We start from the raw sequence: 26,780 nt of genomic DNA on the forward strand, positions 1-26,780 counted from the left end.
ATGCGTCATTTACAGCCCGGTTGACCGCAGCATCCTGATGTTAAAGCCAGCAGCAGCAGCAGCCAACACTTTCAATAATCAGCCTAATTGGGAGTGGTTTTAATGAGGGGGAATCCCTTTCTTTCTCCATCGCTAACTCTGTTCTTGCTTTCATGCTGAATAATAGTCAGAAGCACATTTCTTCAGCCTGTTCCCATCCTTGCCTTTGCTCTTTATGACCATATTACCACTATGTAGGTTTGTCTCCAGAGACAGCAGACAGCCCAAAGACATTACGCAGCCGGACTGTGAAATTCTGCCATAAGACGGAGGTAACATCTTTCAATACTGGTGAGATGATTTGAAATATGGGCTTTGTATAGCATATATGCAATATATTTATAAATGATGAGTATCAAACACAGACAAAACCAAACAGTGACACATTGGGCAAAGAAAAAGACCAAGAGGAGAAGAGAGAAGTAAGAACTTGATTAATAAGGAAGTAAATATAGGTGCACAGGCAGCTGTTTGGACTGTCTTGATCTAAGACAGGGCTGGTAAGAGAGGTGATCAATAAGGCCAGTGGACAGATGTCAGTGAATCACCTCTGCCCGATGTACACATACAGTACATCGTGGTTACAAATAGGGGAAAACAAATTAAGAAGTTGAGTAATACTTTTTTCCTTCACATCTAAAATAATATGCCATCTGGTTATTTATTAATTTTGAATAAATAAACCATTGAGCCCTAATTAACTATACACATAGCACTGGTTTTTATATATCCCCTTAGGTGACTGCTAGAAACACCAGAGCTGTAAAACAGCTGTAACAAGTGAGGAACAAATACACAGCTATAGTCCATGGATGCATGTGCATGAATAACTGTGTAATTGTGTTAAATTATTAGAATGGAGTCAAGATAATAAACAAAGCCCATTGAGAATTAATTTGGATTTCTGTACCTTACACACACACACACACACACACACACACACACACACACACACACACACACACACACACACACATATATCTACTGCAGGCAAATGCACAACCTCTGACACTTGAGGAACCAAGTGGGTGGTGGGGAAAAGGTTGGGTAGAAATCTTCCTGAAGTGAAATACATCTCTGGCAAACATTAGATAGATTAGATAGGATCGGAGACTGATTTACCATGTTGGTTTCTCCCTGGCAGCCGTTATCTGACCACTGCCTGGCTGATTTATACTCAGCGACGTGCTGGTATCAATTAGAAGAAACCTAAAGGAGTCATTACATAACCAGGAGAGGCCCCTGAAGACCTTCTGGGATGGTAAGAGTAATAGGAGTAATATACTGTCACTCACCACAGAAATACACTACTCACTCACCACAAGACCACTATAGGACACTAGAGGAAACTGGTTTTGTAGCAGGGGACGCTATCGGCCAAAATAGCTCAGTGCAAAAAGCTGCACGTCAGCCAAGCCATTACAAATAGAGTAAATATGGGTTCAATGAGAGCTGCAAGGCGTAAGCAGATTGTGTATGCAAGATATGCATTTATTCCAACACTAAATGCAATTTCTCATATGAACGCTACATATGAAGCTAAGTCTATGTGCTACACAGAATGTTTTTTTCCCCTAAAAGTGGAATTTTTATTACATGATATTCTTTTAGCCAGCCTAAGGCTGGGTTCTGACAAATTATCAGGTTTTAAGCTGACTTTGAGAAATCTTTTTCAAACAGCTTCGGGCTCCGTATGGATGCTTTCAAATGTAACTCAATAAGAAATGCCTCTTTTTCTTTGGCTACTCCAATGGTATGTATCCATGTGTGTGTGTGTGTGTGTGTGTGTGTGTGTGTGTGTGTGTGTTGGTTGGATATGAACAAAAGTAGAACAATTAAAAAAAAAAAGAGTTGTGTGGCAAACTAATGGCGAGTAATAAAAGATATAAAGCAACAACTGTATGAATAGTAATTTACCTTATTCATGAAGATGTGCACTTGCTTTCTCTTACAGTCACTTAGTCTATCTTTCTCTATAATCGAAAAATGTAAAATGTACTAACAGCTGGGCACTGTTTTGACAGAGTATACATAAAAAAAACCACTCCTAGAAAGTACTACAAAAGAGCTTTTTAAGAGAGTAACGGTACTTTCTTACTAGGATTTATTAGGAAAGTACTTTTTCTCTCTAGAAAGCTAGAGGAGCTTGTTTTGAACCAAACATTTTGTACAGTCCCTGTTGGAAGATTTCAAAGTTTTGATGGTTGTAAAATACTTTTACCTGTAGAAAAGTGCAAGTATCAACAAGTGTGTACAAAAGCAGGCACATTAGATGATAAGCCGGTGGACTCAGAAATCATGGTTTTAATGATGACTGAGTCTTATTAAACTCATATCACCTAAATATCGACCTTTTACATTTAATGTCAATAACAATGTAAGATCAGCATCAGGCAGAAATGTGAGGTAAATACCTGAACAGACCGGACCCCTCTTCCTCACGTCTTCTCTGTGACATAGTATTTCTGTTATTAATGTGCTGAAAATAATTTATTAGTATAGCGAGCGTGCCAAATCACAGCAGATAAATATAAATCTTTTCTTGGCTTGGCTTAACTCAGCTGCTCTTTCCTGACCACTGAAGCAGAAATAATGTGATAGATGGAAGAGAGTGGCTTTCTTTCAGCAGAGTAAACAAACTGACATGATCATAATTCAAAGATTGGCCAAAGAAACAAAATAAAACTTGAACTGAAAGATAAAGACAGGACATAAAAAAACAAAGGGTAGCTTTCGCTTTGTTTCACAATAAGAATTTTTCATTTGCAAGTGCGCTGGAGTAAAACACAGTGAAGAAGAAGCTGGAGGTCCACACAAGAAAGGGATTGAGAGCAAAACTTAGCCTGTATGCGCAAAAATAAAGCACGCTATAGGAACAGGGTCTATGGACGTGTGGGTGTGTGCATTCTTAGGAAATCAGGGGCACTCTATGAGCAGTCAGAGAGCTGAGAGATTAGGGAGGGTCTTGTTTCATGGACCCCAAGACATCTGTTCTCTCTCTTTTGCACACCTCCTTTCTTTCTTTCATTGAACTACAAATGCCCCCCTACCTTGGGGAGTGGTGATTCGTGGATGGAGGGAGGAATGCGGGGCTTCCACTTGCTTTTCATTAACACAGGATCTGGTAACACACCTCACTGTCAACCTAATCCCCTCTCTCTCCATCTTGTCCCCTGGCAGAGAGGGGGTTGCCAAGACCAGGTACAGAGCCCCAGATGTTGCATGGATGATGAAGACAGGGTAGGATAAGGTGAGCGCAATGACAAATATTGGGGAGATCTTGCACTGGACACAGTGTGGCCTCCCTGTCCTCTCTTATATATGTCTACATGTGCCTTATGCCTCTCTCTTATGGCCTTATGTGCCACCTATCTTCTCAGCGAGTATTTCTCCTTTTCCCAGTCACAATCCATTTCCAACAAGCTCTTTTCTCAACTCCCTTGTTCCTGATTTAATTAATCTGCTTTAACTTTATTCTCCCTCTATTACTTTATCTTCCACACCCCTTGCTTCTCTTCTTTCACAACTTCTCCCTCCCACTTCCTCCCTCTCCCGTTTCTCCTTACACACACAGGCCTCAACGTGAGGTCTGCTCAGGATTTGCTCCATCAGTCTTAGCCTGCCACTGAGGACCAGCACAGCAACAACAGCAGCAACAGTAGTAATACATACTGTAGAAGCAGTCGCACTACATTCTCCTGTCTTACATCTCTCATGTTCAGCTACTCCCAGGGGGGTCATTCCTGCTGACTTATTGTGGCAGCTCAAAGGCTCAACCTTACAGAATGGGAATCCCAACCTTTATCTTTGGAAAATTCCAAGGTATTCGCTTTCCAAGGCACAGAGTAGGCCAGAGTGGTGAGTGATGGAGGCAGTGCAGCTAAGGCTAAAAGTCAGCAGATACATCTAATGTCACTAGTGATCAGTCTGTGTAATTGGAGACAGTTTGTCTCCTTTCAGTGGCAACAAATCTGGAAACGCTATGTGAAGAAACCCATGGGGAAAAAAGCCGTGTGTGTTGTGATCTATAAGTGTGCTTAAGTTGTCAAATAAACAAAAAGAAAAATCCGCATGCAACGGGGTGAGATAAACATGTTATTCAGTTTGCTTTAATGTCTTACCCCATATAAACAAGAGGCTCTTTACAAGCATTTAGTGCCACGTAAACTTCCCAAGTCTTACTCAAATCATGGCTCAGCATGTGCTCTGAGAAAAGGCGCTGAAATGAAATATCAGTCTTTAATGAGATCTGTACAGAGGATCTAAGATGTCTCAGGTATTTCACAAAGCACTCAGATATGATGTAAGAGGAGTTGAGTAAAACGTCTGCCATACATGATGACAGCATTAGTTTTATGGCAGTTGTTATAATGTCTTGTTCGGAACAGACACGCATGAGGTTATGTTTTTCGAGGCGTAACAACAACCAGTATTTCAAGACGTTTAGAGCCAAACTGAGGATGAATAACCCAGTGGATGTCAATAAACACCAGTGGTCCTGATCCCCATATTTTTTATTTGCATCAAGTCAGGCTCTAATGGCTTGCTTTCAGTGTGCTGGTAATTGTGGAGAAAACAATACCCATGAAAAGTCAGTTCACGGCAAATCAATCTGTACTTCCTGTGTTTACAGTAAACAAATCAAAGAACTATTATGAACGGATCTCTTGAAACGTATTACTGAGTGCAAAAGAAAGAGTAATAACTATAAATAGTAGAGTCATTCAAAAGCACAGTGAGTGGGACGGGATTAGCTTTCATACTAGCGCTATTGTCTCTAAACTGCTTTTTTTCCCCACTGCCTTGCACACACAGTTTCAACTGTGTTTATCAAAGTCAACACATCAAAGATGGATGAAAGCTGAAAGCTGGTGAAAATCAGTTCAGGGCAGCACTGCTGAGTATTGTGTCACCGTGCAGTTATGCAGATTCGAGTAAACAAAGTGCAAATTGTTTGAGGTTTTAATTAACATTTTTGACAATCATTTTATCTGAAGTAACCCTATATAACAACATCTGTAAAACAGATGCAGGCACTTAGGGAGCCTTGTTTCAGCTTGTCCTCGTTCTTCTGCAGCCCCAGTAAACAGAGGACGTGCCGCTCAGGGTACAGAGGTAAAAAAACATCTACCTGAATGATAATGAGAAAGTCTTCCTCCTCATCTCCAGCACGTCGCATGCCATCTCCTCCCCCCTAATCCCTCCCCACCACCACCTATTTTATCCTTCTGTTTCCATCTGCTGTCCAATTTAGAAGACGTGCCAAGAAACAGCAAAAGTGAAAAACAAACTAAAAATCCCTCATCATCTGTTATAGTGCGCCGGCTCACACCCAGCTGCACAAAGAAATTGGAAGCTCTTTAATTTACATTAGCATTAGCGGTTCTGATTGTCATAATGGAAACACTGTGAAGCCTCCTGGATAATAGTCAGTGTTGATGAAGGCAGGGTTTGGTTCTAGCACAAAAACAAACATCTTGCCCTCAAACACATTCATACATAACTGCGTGAAAAAAACTGTCTCTCTCATGTCCAAATGCACACATACCCACGTAATCAAATACACCCAGTCCTACAACTTTAGACCCAAGACTAACACAAACATCTCACTTCACAGTTTACTGTCAAACCCTGTTGTTGGCAGATGAGGACTTTGCTAGCACATGTAAAAAACAACAATATTCCAAATAATAATAGAAGCAACAGTGCGATCTGATTCCCAGTGTTCATCACTGGGAGTAAATGACTGAATGTAAAACCTTCCAAACAGGCAAAGACATCATACAACAAGCATGGAAAGAAAATACTTTCACTATTGGTATGCAGTGACATAGTGATCAATAGATATACAGAAGCTACAACTCATAAAGAGGCACACACTCACCAAAACAATGGTTTAGGCTTTTGCTGTTGAATTAAACATATTGCAGAGTAAACATATTGCATTTCAGGCATATTTTTTAATTTGAAGGAATAAAAAAATGTAATCGAGGTGAGCACATGAATGAACAATCTGTTCTATACTACATTTTGTATAGGATATCTGGAGCACTTTGCAACAGTACTGTATTTTCAAGGTGCCTGGATTCATTGCTCTCTTGGCCCAAATGCTGAGTTCGGGTACTAGACAAATGACACGCCACAGAAAAGCATGTACATTTAGTACAGAGTATTACAGAGTCTTAAATTTTGGTTATTTCTGCCAAACAGGGTGAAGTCATGACAGATGTTTCCAACATAGCTCCACCTGTTTCAAGAATTTCCTTGAAGCAAGTAGCCATATCTTGAAATATAGCAGAATGAAATGGATCACATCACGAGTTTGATGTTTTTCAGTTTTCACAAAAAGAACATGTAACAATGAGTCATTTAAGGTCCAAGCCCATTTTTAGCAATCTGCAAAATAATGACTCACGGTTCTGTTTTCCTACTTAACTTCCATGTTCACAATGTAAACTGTTCTTAGGCAATACCATTAAACTGTTATCCATTAGCTTTCCTTCAAACATCAATCGCTATCCCACTAAGAGAAGCACCTTATAGTGTCATCAATCACAGAAGCTCCATTACCATCAAGTCTGTCTGAAACAGACCAATCACTTCAAGGACACAGGATTCGCCAACTCCCTTTCTAATAGCCTCTGGCCCCAAACCAGACATTCTTGTTTTCTTCCTGTAAGATCACTAGAGCTCCTCAGCAGTCTTGGACAAGGATTATTAATTTAACTGTTCACAGGCGCTACTGTCAATCTAGTCCCTAATTGTGGGTTTTTTGGCTTCAGGATTTGTTTTTTTTATGCTGTAATTATATTTTCCTTACAAAAATAAATTTGCTTCTTGAATTGTTGCAGGTAGTACATCCGGTGAGCTTATGTTTGTGTAGCTGTTTCGCTAGCTGTCAAAGTTGAGCAGTAGTGCTTCTGACTACTGGTAGATCCTCTCAGGGAAAAGCCACTCTCACTAAGGTTAGGGACTTCACGCGGGTTGACCATCTTAGGGAAAAGTTCCCGTCACCTCTACATCGCCTGTATGGGTGTCAAATATGCACCATCGCTAACAGATTCCATCTCTTGTGAGCATTACCATGTAATGATAGGAAGAACCCTGTAGCGCTGTTTGCAAGTGTCGGTAGCCTCAAAAGCAAATTGCTGCTTTTCCAGTACTGTGGCAAAGCCCAGTGACAAACCAAACTCAGCTGACACTAGCTGGGTGGACATGTTCGAAGACGCAGAGGCCAAATTTCTTTGTCTTTCCAAACAGCTCCTCGACTCCAGAGAGCTTGTTGATTGATCCCCTCAGAGACAATAGCGACGAGGATGAGGAGGATTCTATTCTCCCTCTGCCCAGTGATCTATCACCTTAACATCATCACCACTTAAACCATCAATTCACATTCACATCAAGGAGCCATCCTTCCCAAGTAAAATGGCATGTTTGAAAGCCTCCATGTACTAATATGGTCACCCTGATCCCAGCTTATTAGGTTGAATTGTTTCAGGACATAAGCCTCCCACTGGATGACTACAACTTGGGAGAAGATATGTGTTGTTATTGAGCTTATTCTCTAGGTTTCTGGGTTTCAATGTAGGACTATGGCTGTATCATAGGCCTGGCCATAGTAGGAGAGAAATCACTGTAGTTCAATCTCTCCAGCCTGCTTGACAAGCAAGTCAATATGGATTCCCCATATGAGCTTTCACGTGCTAAGGAGTAGTTTAGGAGAGGCAGTAACCACTGTGCAGGGTAGTGACTTGAGGAAGAAGCACGGTGATGCTTTTGACCTTTGCCTTCCCCACAAAGTCCCACTGTAAGAACCACTGCCGGCCTTCCCGGTCTTCACAACGACAGAGTGCAATGTAGATTTCAACAATGTAGGCTTCAGGGGGCTGGAAAGTAGTGTCCAGTCCCCTGAGGAGCAAGTGTCCTACTGGCCACAGACACAAGAGTATTACAGTTAAACATCTTTCACTGGCATTGTCACCACCCCTGCTGCTGCATCAAGCCATCATCCCTTCCTCTGGAGGGAAACAAATGACACACAATATATGAACTGTGGTTGCTGCCAGAAGCACAGCAGGCAGCACTCATGGAGATCCGTGCCCTGAGCACTCGATGGATTGTTTATTGTTCCTTCCTCCCCCAAAGAAGCAGCGTGAGGAAGATGCTTCGTTCTAGTCTGAGCTGTGTAACAGCTAACAATGTATTCCCCATTCATATTCAAGGAACAGCACAAGTTCCCTCATTGTTTCCTGTTTATTCACCTCCCTTCAACAGTTTGTGGGATCAGTTCAGAGAGAGAGGTGTGTGGTTCAAAACAAAAAAATCACTTTGAAAGATTTTTCAAAATCCTAGAAGTCATTAGTCCGCCTTAGACAACTTAGTGAAGCTTTCATGGTCATGTTGAAATGCGCTTCCCATCATAAGATACCTTGCTTGGATATTAGAGAAAACATTACATGTACATTCACTGCTGGTCCCTCTGGTTCCTGTTAAGTTGACCTGTAATAATCCCCCCCCAATAAAACAGGTTTACTCACCTTCTATCCTAGACCCTGGCTTCATGTTCAGACTTCCTGCCATGGCAGACACTGATACTGTCATGCTGGGCCTCATTGGATGAGTGTCAGTCTCCATAACCACTAAAATCTGGGCAGTCCGAAGAGAAACCTTGTGAAAGGTGAGTGCCAGCGCCCCAACACTGCTGGCTTTACCCAGGGCTGAGGCCTGATGCTGTTTGTCTGCACGAGGAGGAAAGGCCCTGTGAAGTGTCTTTGCAGGGGAAGAATGAGGGGTGGAGGAAGCAGACGGTGGTTTACTTGAGCTGTCCCATGTATAGTTTGGTAGGATTTTATTCTGGTAAGCTTTGGCCTGCTCCAGCTTTGCCAAAGTGGGACTGATTTTCAAGGGACGTGATAGCTCCATGTTCAGTTCAGCTGTGGAGAGAAAAAAAAACAGATGACAGACAACAAAGCAAAAAAAACAAAACAAAATTAAAGAGTGTTAGTCAATCTGTGCTGTTAGCAAACTTTACAAACAACAACGCCCTCTGTGGACATGTGCTTGTGCACATCCTGACTTATATTTATGAAGTGCTGAGTGATACAGAAAACTGGGCTGGAAGCAGAGAGAGCAAAGTGTTTGAGCAGGTAATAAAAACACAACTTATTAGTCAGAAAAAACAAAAATACATCCTGATGGAAACAGACTAACTAGATCTCTATGGGAATCTGTTTTGTTTGCATATAGACACACACACACACACACACACATATATATGTATATGTGTTTATATATATGTGTTATATATATATATATATATATATATATATATATATATATATATATATATATATATATATATATATATATATATATATATATATATATATATATATTTATAATATAGTAACAATTTAGAATTATACAATTGTAGAGCAGGGCCTCTTAAACTATGTCAAAATGGGAACTAAAATTGAATAAATTCACTGTTGGCTGTGGTCTTTGGTCTTTAAAACCTGCTGTTGAAATTTGGAAAAACATAAATGGGATAAAATCCATTTGGGGGCTTTAAGACAAGGCAGGCTTCATCAATGTCCCACTGAGCAGATTTTCAGCTATCTGACCGACCCATGGGATACTAAATGGTGCTGTGTCTCATAAATCAAACTTCTCTCTTCTTCTAATCACTCAACTTTGCATGCAAACTGTTAAAAGGACAGCTGGGTCCAGTCTCAATCTCTTTCTTCTCCTCGTCTTAGATGGACACATATGCACGCACAAATTCCTGATTGTCTCGTTGTAACATCCTAATGTGACACTGCGGAATAGCAGAAGAGAATGTTTTCTCCGTGCCAGCCGCGTAAATCTGAGACCACTCTCTCCTGTTCAATCTCTCTCTCACTCTCTGGTGCTCTGCAGCCTTCAAACACTTGACTGGAATATACAGAGACACATGAATTAACTCAATGCCGTTTTACACCACTTCCATTATCCCATTTTTCCACTTGCTCATGATGATGGGAGAGGGAAGCAACCCCCCCCCCCCCACAAAAAAAAACCCCAAACCAAAACTAGTGCAGCTGTTTTTCATGGTCTCATCAAGAGCCCAGTGTTTACAGCCTCTTAAGGGTTTTAGGCCCCCTGTCTACCTCCTCTCCAGGTAAGAGCACTAAATGACATGAGCGGGAACACTGCCAAGAGTGAAAGGCCAAAACACACACACACAGACTGAATCTGCCTTCGGGATACTTTCTCTTTTAATTCAGCGGAAGTAAAGCACATGGTCAAATGGAAGGATAACTGCAGAGACGAGCTGGAGGAAGGATAGGTGGAATTTGCTGTGCAATGTAGCTTATCATTTCCACTTGACTTATCACCAGGAAACTTTACAGTGGTGAAATAAATAGCTGTATGCAGCTGTTCATCCAGGTTCCTCTGTTCCCCTTCCCATGTTACTTCACCAATCCATTTTCTCCCCGTCTGTTTCATGTAAGCCATCTTTCTGCTTCTTCTCTCTTGCTCAGTCATTTCTATCTTTTACTCTTCCTCCACCCACAACCTAATCAACCCATCCCTGTAATCAAGTAAAGATGTCCCTGATCAACCAGCCAGAGCTAGTGCCATGGCCTGGCTCCCGGCACATGGAGACCTGGTACTCATTATCATTGTACTCACTCCAAAGTTCCTTTCTACACCCTACCGGTCCTATCCCCCCACCAACGGCAGATCTGAAGTGATGGCAAGGTATTTCTATTTTTTTCACTAATCTGAAACTCACCAAATCAAACTGAGTAGTGCAAGTCGATACGGCTAACTATAACCCAGACTTTTTAGACTGGAACTCATGGTTATAGTTATCCTCTTGCATGTAAGGCCCATGTCTGAAATAAGGTACTAACCTTTTAAATAACGATGATGAATAAAATATTCCACTAAACTGTGCATTAACTGTATATACTTTTAAAGAAAAGTTAGATTTTAAAGAAGAGTGAATAAATTCCCTCCTGCTCGTAACCAGGATGTCATAATGTATGAATATTTATTGTTAAATATTAAATGTCCATTTCTATATTTAAGTATTCCTTAAGGAATAGTGGGAAAAAGAGTAAGTTTCCTCCTTTTTATAGTGTGAAATGATTACAGGCCACTGCTATCTATCGGGGTTTAGTACTGTGAAGAGACAGCCACAGCATCTGTACAGCCTCCAGTGTTTTTTTGCAGAAGTTTATCAAATTTCCACATATCGAACAAAACGTGTTTTTTTTTCTTTTCTAGAGCTGATCATCTGTGAGAAACAGAGACAGATGTAGGAACATGTGATTTCACTAGGCAAAGATGACATAAAAAGAGGAAACTTTAACCTCAAGAGGGAAAGAAAGGCTTTTAGGTTTTACAGACTGAAGTGTAAATTCTGTATTTATGGATTAAGATGTGACATCCGATAAAGCCTTCCCTCAACCATATATACTGTAAAGTGAAGGAAAAACATAAATGTCACTCTTATTTTAAACTGCCAGCAGCGTGCCAGCAGGGGCCATGGGTGACTGGGATTTTTTTTTTAAGGCAAGAAATATAAATATTGAAAGAAATGTGGTGAAAAAAAGTACATTAACAGCAATGAGATTCACATATACGAATGATTTAGCTGAAAACACTGATGTTTGCCCTGAATGTAACAAATATTTTAAACTGGCGACTGTCAGTAGAAGGCTTGTGCAAAGAGCAAACGTCCAGCCTGAAGGCTGAAAGGTGGTGCTCGCATACTTTTAAATAACAGGCCTTAATGTGAACAGGCTGCAGGGACTCACAGACTGGCCCTTCTCAGGTGTCAGCCTCTATTAGCACTGGAGAAAGTGGAAGATCAAGGTCTAACAGAGGTATACACACAGGCACAAACACACACACCCCTCTGCAAAGTAGTGTGGGAGATCAAATACGTTTTACTACCCAGGTTACTGTGGCTTTTTGGCGAGGTCACGTGTGATGCTGTCCCCACTTTGAACCTGGCGTTGGTATATGTGATTATGCGTAACTACCAGAAACATTGTTTTCATTCCCACCCCCTCCCCTCTGAATTCTCTAGCTGACTTTCATGCTTGACACTTGACAGTGGAAAGCCTGTGTCCGACACAGGTGGCAATGTGTCAAATTACGCGGGACCTGTATGTGAAGGGCATGTGTTTCTTTCTGGGTTCGAAAGTGCAAACAATATTTTGGGGGGTACCTGTTGCTTCCCAACATTACAAAAAAGTCACTCAGATGACTTGAATCAGAGAGGGTCTGGATGGTTCGGAGGGGCACACCCTTGTATACAGTAAATGACAACATTTCTACGAACTCTGGTTTGACAGAAACCAGGGACAGAGAGCAGTGTTTCCAATTTGTTCAAGCTAATCTATCACCTGCTCCTTCTTTACAGAGGAAAGGCGGATCTCGACTTCGAGTGGTAGCAGTTACGATTCTGGACATGACTAACAAAAAATGAGCAGGGAGGGAAAGTATGCGTATTTGTGTGCTCACTGGTTGCTGCTCGTGTTGGAAAAAAACCCCCCGATCCACTCAGGACTTTATCGTCTATGTCTCCGCTGGTCAAGCCTTGAACTCAAGTAGTTCTGAAAAGGCTGACGTTCTGTAAGCATCGGCATTAGTTATGTTTATGTGAGCGCGCGCATGTATTTGATGAGCAGCTGCTGAGTGGGGGTCAATGCTGAAACACCATCCAGTTTACAGTACACATGTTACAGGTGTTTCCCACTCAGCATCCTTGGGAGGGCCGCTTTGATTGGTCTTGCTGAATAAATGCTGCTGAAATTGCGAGCATATTGCTGTAAACACACAGCAAGATGTGGCCTCACAGCTGTCTTCTCTCCGTCTGTGCTGGGCTGAGATAAATTAAATGTGAAGAACTGTCAAATTAAAGTAGGGGCCGCCAAACATGATACACATAGCAGCACCCACATAGTTACAGAGACTTACACACAAATAAATCACGTGTAAAAACAACAGAAGGACAAATGAATAAAATGCTAAATGCATTTGTTCTTCATAATCCAGTTTTCAGCTAGTCAATCCAAGTCAAGGCATTTCTTGAACTACTTAGTGATTCATTTATGAATTAGAAAAGAATTTGTCAGCGTCCAGTCCAAATATTTTGTGAATAAGGGTCTTCTAGAAAAACAACCTCCGGTATTGGGATTCTTCTGCTCTGTGTAACTTCTTCCTTTTCTCTCCCGACCTTGAAGACGATAATTATCTTCCCCAGAGAGTTATCCAACTAAACAACACAAAGCTGAAAGTGTGTGTATGGATGCATGTGTCGGAGTGTGTGACTATGTGGTTGAAGGGGTGAGGAAGAACCAGTAGCATGTGTGGTCAATTCTCGAAATTTCCAGCAGAGCCTGACCCGGCGCAACCTCACACTGAGCCTGGATCCTGTCTGAGTCATGTGGTATGGTTTTGTGTGTGTGTGTGTGTGTGTGTGTGTGTGTAAAGAGAATGAATGTGAGTGATTGTGATGCAGCTAATCCTACTGAGAGAGAGAGATAGCTCATCTCTTTATTAGTTCAAGGGAAACACCTGACTGTAATTTCACATTATTGGCATCTCCACTTCAGCTGCACTCAGGCATCAGATATAACTACAGTATAATTATCATTAGAGATATAACTCTGTTCAGTGAAAAGGACAGGGCTTCTATAAATAAATCAACACTGAGCCATATACACTTTTTAATAACCAAATAAACTGAATCTATTTAATCCACCATGCACCTGAGCGATAACTGCTCCTCTTCCTTACCCTTTTCCACAGGCAGATTAAAGCATACCAATGTTGTAGGACACTCTCTTTCCACTCCTTAATGTACATACTGTGAAGTATCATTTATTACCATATACCTTAAAATCTGTTAAAACAGTTATGCAATCTGGACTAGTGCAAAGGTCTCACTCATTGGTTAGTGGTGTCACTGATGGATCTGGTTGTGTTTGCTTGTACTGTGTGATTGTTGGGGTGTACATAGAGCTGCATTGTATTGTGTTGTGGGCCTCCAGGTGGACAGAGCAGCTAAGGGCTTTCAGCTGACAGCAGGAAGTAAAGTGTGTGGGAGCAAGGGAGTGATATGCTTTGCTAAACTATTATCAATAACACCTCCAGTCCATCCTGTGCTCCCTGTATACACACACAGTATATGTTCATGATTGTATGCATGTGGAAGAAAGACGGTGTCAGTGAGTATGCATCTGCAACATCTGGCCTGGGTTCAGGGAGCTGAACTCTGGATGATGTTCTGCGCCTACACACGCTCACAGGGATAAAAAGGTTGTGCACACTGAGACTCAAAGGCCCACTCACACTTTTATTTATTGCTCTTGTATTTGTGTAGAATGTCAACCACACCCTTAGGTCAAAAACCTTAGCTTAAAGCTACTCATATGGATATCATATCAACCTAAAAATAGAGAACCAAACACAGTGACAGGCAAATTCAAAGAAGCATGAGACTACACGCTTAAACCCACAGGGGATTGTATTGTACTGTTCAAAGAAACGGACACCTGCGATATCAGTGGCTTTCTGAAGCAAACATCCATAAGGTTACTTATAATTTTCTCATCATGTGCTCACATGTGTGTTTACTCGTGTGCAGTATATAGAAAACTGGCTGTGAAATTGCTGTTTGAACTGCTGTTATAAGACTAAACACAGAAAGAAAAACAAGAACTTATGGATAAAGGTAAAGTGACTAAAATGAACCCAGAGCTGAAACTGGATTTTTGGATGGTATTATACACCAGAGGATGTTGTGCAAGTCAGTGCTAAAAATGAAGCATGTTGTTGTTTTAACTAAAATACAGTGCTGTGACAAAGTATTTAGCCCCTGATTTTTGTATATTTGTCCCACTTAAATGTTTGGGATCATCAAACAAATTTAAATCCAAGTAAATACAGAATGATGATTGCATATATTGAGGGAAAGAAGCCATCCAAACCTACCGGGACCAGTGTAAAAAAACCCCCCAAAAACTGCCCCCTTTTGTTAAATCCCACCCGCCTTTTTTGCATGAGTATACAAAAGTGTGTGCGTGTGTGCACGATTCCCACCTGGTCCATTTAAGAAATCTTTAATCTGGAGGCAGAGCAGAGGGGGAGGAATCCCCGTTTTACTGTCCACCTCTCCTGCTACTGTCTGCAGCCAAAACACATTGTAGTCCAGAGATTCTGGTAGAGTCTTTCCCGGGTCTGAACAAAACGAGGCACATAAAAACTTGAATAGAAAAATAAAAGGTCATACATGTCAACATCAGGAAGTTTCACATTTATTAGTTTGAGTGAATATGACTCATGGGAGGAGATGGAAGTCAATTTGTCCAGGATCTACAGTTTAATAACAAAATTCAAATCCATTTACCCTTTAAAAGTATCCCCAGCCATCCCCAGGAACATATTTATCTCTCTCACCTAGACACTTGTAGTCAGCAGCTACTCCTCTTAAGGACACATCAAACACAGACAGCTCCATCCTCTGTTTGCGGTGGTGACAGCTGAGAAGGGCAGAAGGTTGCATCACCTGTAGGTACAAGAGGGGTTCCAACACCTGGTCACCAGCCCCTCTTCTCCCAGGCTGCCTAACTATGGTTACACCAAGTGCTTGACGGGCTGAGGAGCGTGTCGGAGTAGGCAGGCCATCCAGGGAGAGCAGGCTGCCTCTCAGCAGTGGAGAGGCCGGCTGGGAGGTGTTGCTGTTGAGGATGTCCTCAGCAGTCAAGCCAGCAAGTGAACTCTGGGTAGCTGGAGGCAGATCTGGAGTTGGGGATGCCGAGGCTGAATGTGACTCAGACTGGAGGCTGGTCTCAGGCTGGTTGAGGGCACTCTTTCCAACCTGAATCAGATAAAAAGGAATCTATCTATCTCTATGAAATCACTGGAATTTGAGGATCTTACTTTGGGTCTGTTGACCTTATACATATCAAATTGGGCTGTTTGGTGCTGCTTATAAAAACTTGAACCAAAAAACATAATGTGCACTTTGTGTAGATGTGAGCAAGTTTAATTTATCAGCTCCAAATGCACAACACGGTTATTTGTTTGCTTTTCTATCTCGAGTGGGCTTATGTTGAACTGGTGCCCAGATGTCTTTGAGTTCCACATCTGCTTAGACTGTGGGAATGATTTATCAGCATAAATACACACACAGTATATTAATGTTATTATGTGGATAGATGAGCACTGATGGTCCATGTTGCACTATATTAAATTGAGTATATGAAATTGAATTGTTATAATTTAGACTGTATGAAACTACTTTTATCAGACACACAAAATAATTACAAATTCTATTTTCAATTAGACAACTGTACAAAATCAACCTGCTGTAAAACTCAAACATGATAACTCTTATAATAACATAATAATACTGCATTCTATTGTACATGTTTTCTATTATAATTCTAGACACGTGGATAACAAAGAGATCCAGAAACTGATGCGTGCAAGAGCTTCCATGTGACAAGCTTTTATTATTTACCTTATCCGCAGGCTGCATCTTTTCCGGTGTGCCAGGAGTATCCGACAGAGAGGGAATTGCCTTTGGAGGGCTGGAGCAAGCATAGGTCATCACAGACAGCCTACTAGCGGTGAGAAAGATGTCAAAGGGGATAAAGCTTAGGTTCTTGGTAATGGTGGACTTGTGGGAGGGTCTGGCAATGCAGTGGTGACTGGCCCCGCTTTGTTGCTCTATTTGCACAATACGGATGCGAGCGCTGTCGCTGCCAAAGCCGCTGTCCTGTCCAGTCCCACTGTGCCGCGATGAAGAGTCAGCGCCCGCTACGGGGTCTCGACCACCTCGCGTCTGCTCATGCCGACGCAGCTGTATATAAAAACATTGAAGGGAAAGCCATGTTGACACAGATGCATATGTTCTTGGCAAAAAAAAAAAAGTGCAAAGGTTATTAGCATTAGCAGGACGAGAATAGGAGGGAAAAAGAAAGGAAAAAAAGCTTTTGTGTTTTGTGTTTCTGACCAAAGCACAACAAGGTTTGCAGAAAATTAAGGCGATTAAAAGATTAGTAAAACAGCAGTGCACCATCACTGATGCACTTCCTAAAAAACTGTTGAAAAAGACCAAAATGCTATTTTTCAAAAGTGTAAAATCCATCACTAGAATGAATGCAAACCAACTGAACTGGATAAGCAGAGGAGGATGGATGGATTAATGGATGTACTAGTACCCCCACCCTTGTAAGGGCGGACCTGTTGTTCACTGACATGCAAAGAAAGAAAACCATAAAAGTCTAGGTAATGTATCTTAGCTTTATCATGTTTGCTTTTTGTAAATTGATAACAGCTACCAGCAGCTAACGTAAGCAGTATGGCTACTAACCTGTGCAAGCCATGAAATTATAAGGTAAAGAGTGTAAATACACAATAATAATTACCACTTTATGATAAAAAATTATGGTTTAAAAAAGAGAAGTCTGTTTGCAATAAAAGACATGACCTTATCTCAAACCAAAGCAAGCTGGTGTGTTAGCATCACCATGGAGATAAGGGAAGCAAATGACACTGGAGAACATTTGCTGTTTTGTTTTTTTTAATCTATAAATCAGTTTCTTGTGTTGGTCCTGGCTTTATGAGAGAACACAAATCAAATAACTCATTTGATTGAATCCATGGACAAATTGACCAAAGAAGGGAAGCATCGTACAGCCACAGAGACATTAAAGGCATGCTCTGGGACTTTTTACTGTGGTCTAAAAATCATTTTGCATTTCTTACAATATTGGAAATGTCTACAAAAAAAAGAGCCTCACCCCAGAAAATCAAAATGTTTTGTGTAGTTACTGTGGTATTGTGTATGAAGCAGCTGAGATTTTATGCTTGGCTCCAGCTAACGGATGTCGGGAGGGTTCCAGCCGTTGTGGCAATAAAAAGCTTGCAGTGACAGATGATATAAATCTGTTGCTGGATTTCAAGTGACAATGAAAACAGGCATCTTTATTCTGCTACCAAAGAATGCCATCTTCCAAGGCTACAAAGAAGCTGCCATTAGCTACCTACCAAATCACTTGCTGGACATGTTTCCAGAACTGACATATATAGCTGGAATATCCAAATGATTTGACTTTTTGAAAAAATTCCCAAATGTGTGGAAACATTTCTAGATGCTAAGAAAAACTGTTTGGATCACAACACACAGAAGCACTTTGTTAAAGTGGAGCAGAGGCTGACGTAAGAAAAAAGGAAAAAATGAAAGAATGCAAACAGGTCTCATGTAAGCATATAAGGTGGGTCTGGTGTGTTTGACCACTACTTCACATCAAAAAAATCCCTCCTCTTATACTCTACAGGTTTGTTAGACGCAGCATGAGTAGTCAGTTACTCACCAGTTCCAACACCACAGTTACACCATGACTGAGGCCTATCCCCAGTGTTTCCCATCCATGTAAACAGGAACAACGTCAGTTTCGATTAGCTACTGCTGTCTTTTGAAACATGATGAATTGTAAAACACAGGAGACAGACCCAAGGTGTGTCCCATTCTCTCCCACCCTCATCTGCTCCAGTCTGCACATGGTTGCTATTACAGCATGTACTCTCAGCTGCCCCCTCTCTTTCTCTGCATCACTCCCTTCCACACACTCCAATGAGAATTTTAAATGTATATTATTGCTGTGGCGGAGATAGTGTTTCAAGACCTCCAGGCAAACACTAAACCCACTGGCAGCACATTAGACAGAATACTTGACTTATTAGATATTTCCTATTCTAAACAGTGTCATCAAAGGCTAAGAACAAGAGCCATATAAAACGCAGCAGCATGCCTGCCTGCCTGTTCTGTTCAACTGGGCTCATGTGTGGGGCTTCCATAGGATTGGCCTAGCCAGATCCCCTTCCTTTCTCTGCCATAATGAGGACAGGATGTGTGCATTTCTTTTCTGTAGAAATGTCAGACTTTCCAAGCAATGAGGAGGAGAGAGAAGGCAGAAAGGGCCTGGACTTGTCTCCATGTGTGTTAAGTTAAGCGAGTGAAACTTGCATTGAGGTAAGGAGGTATTTGAAAAGGTATTCAGCAAAGGCAAAACATCCCCTCCGAGGAGCACCCGACATTGGAAGGGACAAATAAGCTGCATAGCAGCTGGGAAAGAGCGAGCCAGCAGAACCTGCCAGACGCTCTTTATGCTTTTCTCCCTTCCCAAACGTAGGCTGTACACATGCATTTACAATTACAGCAAATACCCCATCTTCTCTTTAACCACCACTACTAGCAGAGTGCCCCCTAAGCAAATTTTTGGTCTATATTTAGATGTGCTTACAAGTGGAATAAGGGATGATGGGGAACACAATCAGAGCCACGCAGGAAGAGAGACAATGAAAAAACGTGCCAAATGCACAGTGTTCATAAGTTCGTGCATTCAATCAGTGTATTCACAAACATGTACGCATAAACACACATGAAGTCAGTGGCTATTCAATCACTTTAACTTGCTGCTTCTTCTTCTTGCAGCTTAGTTAGATCCCTATTGTACCTACTAACTGGAAAAAAACAGCATGTATACAAAGAAAACATATACCTCTATATGCATTAACTTTATACCAATTTATTCAATTATTGAGGGCAATAAATTTAAAATACAAACATTGACTGTAACTACAGGACCAGTCCCAGCTGGAATCCCCTTTTCCAGCTATTACTTTCTATTATATTATATAATGGCTTCAATGGAAACGCTCTTTCCAGATCCCAATGCAATCTTCCTCTGGACTTAGGTGATCGTGATCATGAACGTGCAACTACGCACACATACACATCCCTCCACACCCGAACCCCCACCAGCCAATCGTGAGGTCATCCCATCAGAGTCTCCAGGCAGAGCATTCTGGAAAATGAAGGATAATCCCCAAAGTGTGAAACCATGAGTCTCCTGAGTGCCAATCATATCACAGTGCATCTGTGTGACTCCTGACCCCATTTCTATCAGTGTAACTCAGAACAGCTTGCTAAAGAAAGGCTAAGACTCGGAAGCAAGTGTCACATCATCCAAATGCCACCCGTTCACAGTGCTGGCTGGCTAGTCAAATATGACAGCATACTTTTTACATTTGAATATCACATATGCAGTTGATGCTTTCCAGATGAATGAAAAGAAAGTTGCCATTCGGGATCAGGGATCAGAGAACATGAAAATCTGGATTTTTAAGATGGTAGGGAAGTCCATGGTAGTCGACAGGAAAGAATAAAATAAATACGATCCAAGTAACAAAGGTGACTATTATTCCTTTCAAGACGGCCCATTTAATAGCCACATATCCAAACTGTAGTCCGACTACATTCAGGTTCTTATAATACAAGGATTCCCAAAAGTTCCCAGACTGAAATGGTGCAACAGGATAAAAACCCACAAAAATAGCACTAAATGAGACTAAAATTCCTTTATCCCCAAGCAATACACTGGCCACGTTTGAAGCAGACTGGATGAATGGTTGATGAGATATGTGTAGAGCACACAGAGAGGCATACAGAGATTTCTTGATTTATTAGTGAAATGCTTCAGCTTGAATTCCTCCAGTGAATGACAGGCTGTTGCAGTAGCCATAGCAGCCAGGTGAGGTCAGCTTAGGGAACTGAGCCACTTTTCATGCATTTTTAGCAGAAAAATGGTTTATCACATTTTTCCCATGTTCTCTTGTAACTCCAGTAGAATTCCCATTGAAAAACACGGGAAGTCATTACTAAATCTTTCTGACAGCACTATTCAGTTCAGCTACTTGCTTGCAAAATGCCTACATTGAAATTAACTTCTGTATCTTGACTACATCAAAGTTTATATGTTAAGCCCCTGCTGTGCTACCCACTTTTGTTTACCAGAAGCATAAAGCTGATAGCAGGCCTCTGTGTTATTGTGCCAATGAAGGAAAACTTCAATGCAGCAATACCTCATCTTAATCAAAATAACAATAATACTTTACCACATGCCATTAGAAACCACAACTCACTTGCTTATTTTCTTGAGGAAAACAGAGGAGGGAAGACATTTATAATATGAAGTCACTGCTTTGTACGCCATAATGCAGAACAAGAAAGGGCATCAAAGGCAGTCATTTAGCACACTAAACTTTGTTTCAATAACAAAGGCAACCTGCTATGCACTTTAACTGAACCACAACAAAGAGGTAAAGGAAGGTCGTGACCCCAGAGCTCGCAAATGGATGCCGAGTGCTTCGGCGTGACTGTCGACTGTACTTTAAACAGTGTACTCCAAAGCTCAGGGCGCCAAGTGGGGCCATTTTAACAAGCTCCCTCCACCCAGTAATGCTGGTGGGTGGGTTTACTCCGCCAGGGTTTAGCAACATGTTTCTCAAAGGAACACGAGAGACAATATCCGAACCATTTTGTTTTTTCCTTCCACGCTCCAGGTCCCCAGATATCTCTCCTTACTCCATTTCTCCATCTATTGGTGTGGACCAAAGGAATAACAATGTGGGAATATTTTGCTTACCATGTCAGAGAATCTCTCGCTCCTTTGATGCCACGTGACTCACAGGGGGAAAGCAAACACTGCGGTGACAGTAATAATTTATGCATGTTGACATTCCTAAAGCACTGGGTCAGTTGGAACACTTTTCATCCGGAAAGACCGACTGGGGCAGAAGCGAGGAGATGGCTGGTCTAAACAGAGGAGCATGAGAGAGGGGCTTGTGAAACACCTAACTGAAAAAACAAAGGAAAGATGAACCGACAAGAACATGAATACAGAGATGATGTTCTTTGGTTTCCAGCTGCCCTATAGTTTGGAAAAGCTCTGGCCCAGAAACAAAGATGCGAAATGATAAAGGCGGGAGAATGGAAAGAACAACTGTAAAGAGAGCGAGTTAATGTAGTCCATCTGGGGAACTACAGTTTGCTTCTCAACAAAGACCTGGCTCTGGAAGATGTGGCGACCAAAGCCTCTGTTTTATAATTGAACTTCAAAAACGTTTTTCTCTCATGCCTGCTCACGACATTAGCTTGCTTACAAATATTTTGCTACAAATAGAATGCAGATTGCCATTGCTTAGTACATCAGAGCAGCATCCAGAGCGCTGACATTACGCAGGCTACAGTAGTGTGCTCAACACATTGAGTTTAAGCCCGAGGCCTTCCCAGTGTGACTCCAGGCCCTTGGAGAAGCTCGCCAAACCCACCGTGCCCCGCTCCAAATCTCTGGCAATCAAGAATGATTTAAAAAGTTTGACAGACACCACCCTTAAAGCTCAACAGGAGATGTATTGCTTCAGTCACCCCCGTCAGATCCACCATCTAAACCCAAATCCTCACAATTATGTCGCACCAATCAAATCTACTGCTTAGGTTAGGGGTGACTGTGAGGACGTGCAGGAATTACCCCATATCGCAACAATAGCACAAGCTCTTTATATAATCAGGATGCAATGCAGTTGCCTAACTCGCCGAAGGAAGCGTTCAAAAGACGGCACAAGACAATTTCTAGATTAACAACACAAGTGTGTTAGTGAAAACAAACAAAGGAGGGAAAGCGGCCCGACCGTCATGATGCAAGTATTCAGAAATGATACACAGACTCTCTCTGCTCATCCGACATAATCTCTTGGCTGCAATCAGACACTGCTGAACAGACTTTATCACCAAATGCTTCCATCATTAATAATGAACATGATACAAGATAAACTAAATAAGCAGAGTTACAAAAGTGAAATTTTAAAGCTAAATGGAGGACTTGGCAGCTCGAACACCGCTGATAAATGTCGCCTGATGGCCTTTATGCACTTAATATGAAAACATACCGACTTACGTCCGATATACCTAAACAACTGCACCCAGGCTCGTAACATTTTACAGGGTACCTGTTTACAATAACTTGAAGGCCAGATGAGGGGGAAAAAACCATGATGAGAAGTCACAGTGAGACAGAAGCACCCTGGGGTCTGTCTTTTCTCTGAGCCGCTATGATCCTAGCCCCCACAGCAGCAGAATATTCATCAGACGTACTTTTCTTCTGTTTTTCCACAGGGATGGAGCAGAGCACAACTGGCTCTCGTTAGCCCTCACCATCCCTGTTTATTTTTGAGATCTGTGTGGGAGCAATTTTCTAATCTAAAATACAGGCTCCAGTATATACCAAAAGTCCCTGAGTGAGGTGAGATTAACGGTGGTCAAAGTTGTTTCTGAAAGTGGGCATAAAAGTCCCTTTCGCTGAGCTACTGTGAGACATCTCGGAGCTTGACTTTAGATGTTAGACCAGTGGTGTCTCTGTGAAGACACTGGCAGCGATTTTGCGTTCTTGACACATCTCATCGCTCGTTACATTTTCACTGGCAAAGCAAAGTGTGACACGCACCGTCGCTCATGGTCTCACAATAAAGAATAAAGCAGCAAAGTACCTTAAGATTTCTCATCCGAGGTTTTGGCCATACATCATTAGCTTTGGCGCTATGTTTTCAACAAACAAACAACAAAAGAAACCTCAAACTGCATTGTCTTCAGCATGACCTTGGCGGTTCAAGAAAGCAAATGTCTAAGAGACTTCAAAAAGCTGCAGAAATGCCTTTCATTAAGGTGTTCTTCTGAAACTTGTGCTGCCTGCCAGCCATCTCTGTATTCTCTGCTTTAGTTACAAGTTTGTGAGCAGAGAGTAACAGCAGGGGAAAACAACAGAGTCCTGAGGTGATGTGAGGCTGTTTGGAGCAGGACAGGGTGGGAGGTGTAGGAGGCAGATGCTCACCAGGTGGTCTTATACAAGATTGGGAGCGATGCTGCTGTGATCAGCTCACGCTCCAGGAAGCCCGCACATACACGCTCACAATTTCGAAAAGAGACACAGTAAGAGCGCACCGCTTCATAAGTGAGGAGACACACACAAATATGCACTTAAGACTGCACTGAAAACTCAAAAGTGGCATGAAGACAAAAACAATCCTGGCTCTCTGTCTATTTACAGCAGGAGGATTGAAGTAATCTTCCTGTAATTTGTGCCTGGATTAGCTACGAGGGTCGAGTGAGACAAAAGCTCTCGGGTTCTGCATGTTAGGCTCTCAAAGGAGAATTATGTAAGACCCCCTATCCCCTGACTTGGCTGACCAAGAAGGACCCTGATAATGGAAACATACTGTAGAGGACAAGGCTAAACTAACAAAAAAAATGATCTGCAGACAGAAAAATGAACATGAACGTAGCTCAAAGGCTCATTTTAGGAGAACAAACAATTTCACATGTTCAAAGTAATGATAAACTGACTGCATGGATGGCTGGGGGGATTCAGAAGCAGCTTACATGGAAGGAAACACCTGTGTGAGGGGGCATCTGGTGATTCATTTTTGACATGTACACTGGAGCTCATCCAAGAAGACAAACTGAAGCAGGTGAAGTACAAAATCAAGCCCACGTCCTGATTATTTAAACCATCTGAGCTACGTTTTTCAGTTGTGTCTCCGGTGACTACATGGAACTTACCCGTGCATATCTGTCATTACCTTGACTTCATGTGGGTTTTACACGCTGCTATCAGGTTTCAGTTCCAGTCGCAAACTTAAACATATTCAGTTCACAAATGTACTGATAGATAACAGTTCTTGTATACATGGAATAATGCTCGGTTCCTCCATCACTAACATTAAGAACACATGTGGCACAATAACTCACGCCATAATGCAGTACACATTACAACTACTCTCGTCGCTGAATGACCTCTTGTGAATCTTTCAATTAACCGAATTAAGGATGTCGCATTTTGTTTTAGCAGAACTCAATGCTTCTGCAGACCATAACGCAAAAAGACAAGAAAGAAAAAGGAGAATAACAAAGACACTACACACTCACACTTTTATTGCAATGTTCGAGTTACTTAATCTTCCCCATCACCTGTTTTTCTAGGTGGAATCTTGCTTTTACAGGTGGATGGAAGAAAAAATACCCCCACAACTATTTCCTCTTTTCACTTCACTGGACAAAAATTCTGTGTTTTTACACTGAACAAAATCTACCATAGTGTCTGCTAGCTGGCCTGCACATTGCTTTTACTAGTCCCCTGGGTTTATGACCCTGTTTCCCTTGCAGGCAGAGAGAGAGGGCACTCCTGCTCACCTGAGTTGTCACTCGATCTCTGGGTTCACGGCGGGGGCCTCCTGCCTTTCCTCAAAGGCACCATTTGTTTCCCTGCTCTAACAGAATTCCGAGCTTTGTGATTTTATCTGGAGTTTTCACGCCAATTTTGCCAAAACCGATTGAGGAGAGAGCAAATTCAGCTGCTACTGATCTCAAATAGATTGAGTTTCCAAGGGGCCAATTTAAGAATGTGCCACGGTTATGCTCTGAGAAGAAGGTTGGTTGGAGTGCAGAGGCTGAACAGGGAAGGTGAGCTGTTATGACTGGCTGTCAATTAGCAGTTGATTCACACAGAAGGGTCAGTTAGACACAGGGAAAAAAAGAAAAAGATATGGTTTCATAACAAAAGAAGGGCAGCAAGATGAACATTGGCTATGAAAATATGTATGTTTAAGATAAGCTGAGACGACACTTACTTTACAGATCTAAGGCAGCCAAAATGGAAAAGGAGACAGCTGCACAAGGAGCTTTATTTATTATTCCTCTCAGCAGCAACCGGGCGAATGAAAATAGTGCTAAGCAGGATGGGAAAAGGTCAGGGTGAAAGGAATCTGGCCCTCAGAGAGGGTTAATAGCCAGGTTGACTGGTTAAGAGCTGACCTCTCAGGAACATCAGCTCCCAGCTTTACAGACAAATTCTTTGGACGGAGACAGGAATCAAAGCAAACACCACATTCAGACGCTGTACTCATCTTTGAACATTTCTTCCTTACTCTCTTCCTTCTTCTCTCATTTGGCAAACCTCTCTCAAGCTGTCTCCACTGTCTGCTCTGTTACTTTTCCATGCTTTAGATTTTTACCCTCATTTCATGTCTCCTTATTTCTGTTGGCCAGCAGAGCACTGAAAAGATCCTCTGACACCTTACTGTCCTGGAAAGATCAGAGGTCAAGAAAGATAATCGAGTTCTCAAAGCTCAACAGCTACAAGACAATATGAAACACTCATCACAAAGAGGAGTGGCTTGGGAAACGGTTTACTTTAAACATATACAGACGAGGATTCGGCCGCAGGTCGCTCGCTGAGCCAAGCTTGTCAACAGCACCGTGGCTAAGATAAGCTGTCCTACGTGCTTTTGACATCCAGCTAACACTCCTACGTGAAAGAGAGCTATATACAGGCCATCAAGCTTCCACGCTCCCACAGTAACATTTAGCAGTATTTGGTAAGAGTGAGTTACTTTTATTTGGTTATTATACTTAACATTATGCAAAATTCTCAAGATATTTGAAAGGATGACCTGTCACAGAACTGTATTCTGTTTGCTCATGTAATCCCAGACTAATGGGAGCTCTGAGGAGGCCCCATCACGAAACAGTATGGCACATCAGTATACATGACACTATGACATTTTATTTTAAACCATAAAACACACTAAACTTGTTTTTTTTTATAAGGGACAGTTTTTAAATCTAGTAAGTGTAGTTGAGTGTGGCTGTGTGGACAATTATTTCAGGAAAAAAAAGCCACTATGCCTCCTTAAGGGTAGACATTTAAGACTAAACAGATGTAACAGCACAGTATTATTGTCTCCAGAGGAGGAACCCTGCCCAATAGCAGCCATTTAGTCCAGTAACTAGCTAGCTATGGAAGAGCCAACACTCTTCCAGCAAGCAGACGTGCCAG

At 41.8% G+C, this 26,780-nt stretch overlaps 1 protein-coding gene across 1 annotated transcript in view; it reads right to left on the reverse strand.

Annotated features, from left to right (window-relative positions):
• The window catches only part of vps13b (vacuolar protein sorting 13 homolog B), a 297,789-nt gene that overhangs the window by 68,372 nt on the left and 202,637 nt on the right, over positions 1–26,780 (reverse strand). Inside the window, exons 35-38 of the mRNA XM_085472981.1 lie at positions 16,565–16,906; positions 15,499–15,919; positions 15,142–15,279; positions 8,577–8,972 (exon numbers count right to left, since the gene is read on the reverse strand). Coding sequence (XP_085329107.1) covers positions 8,577–8,972; positions 15,142–15,279; positions 15,499–15,919; positions 16,565–16,906 — 1,297 coding nt within the window. The remainder of the gene's footprint in view (positions 1–8,576; positions 8,973–15,141; positions 15,280–15,498; positions 15,920–16,564; positions 16,907–26,780) is intronic.

This window comes from Copadichromis virginalis, linkage group LG11 (assembly GCF_057382275.1).
Source record: "Copadichromis virginalis isolate Kocher_CV1m ecotype Utaka linkage group LG11, C_Virginalis_male_GT1.1, whole genome shotgun sequence".
Lineage (NCBI taxonomy): Eukaryota > Metazoa > Chordata > Actinopteri > Cichliformes > Cichlidae > Copadichromis > Copadichromis virginalis.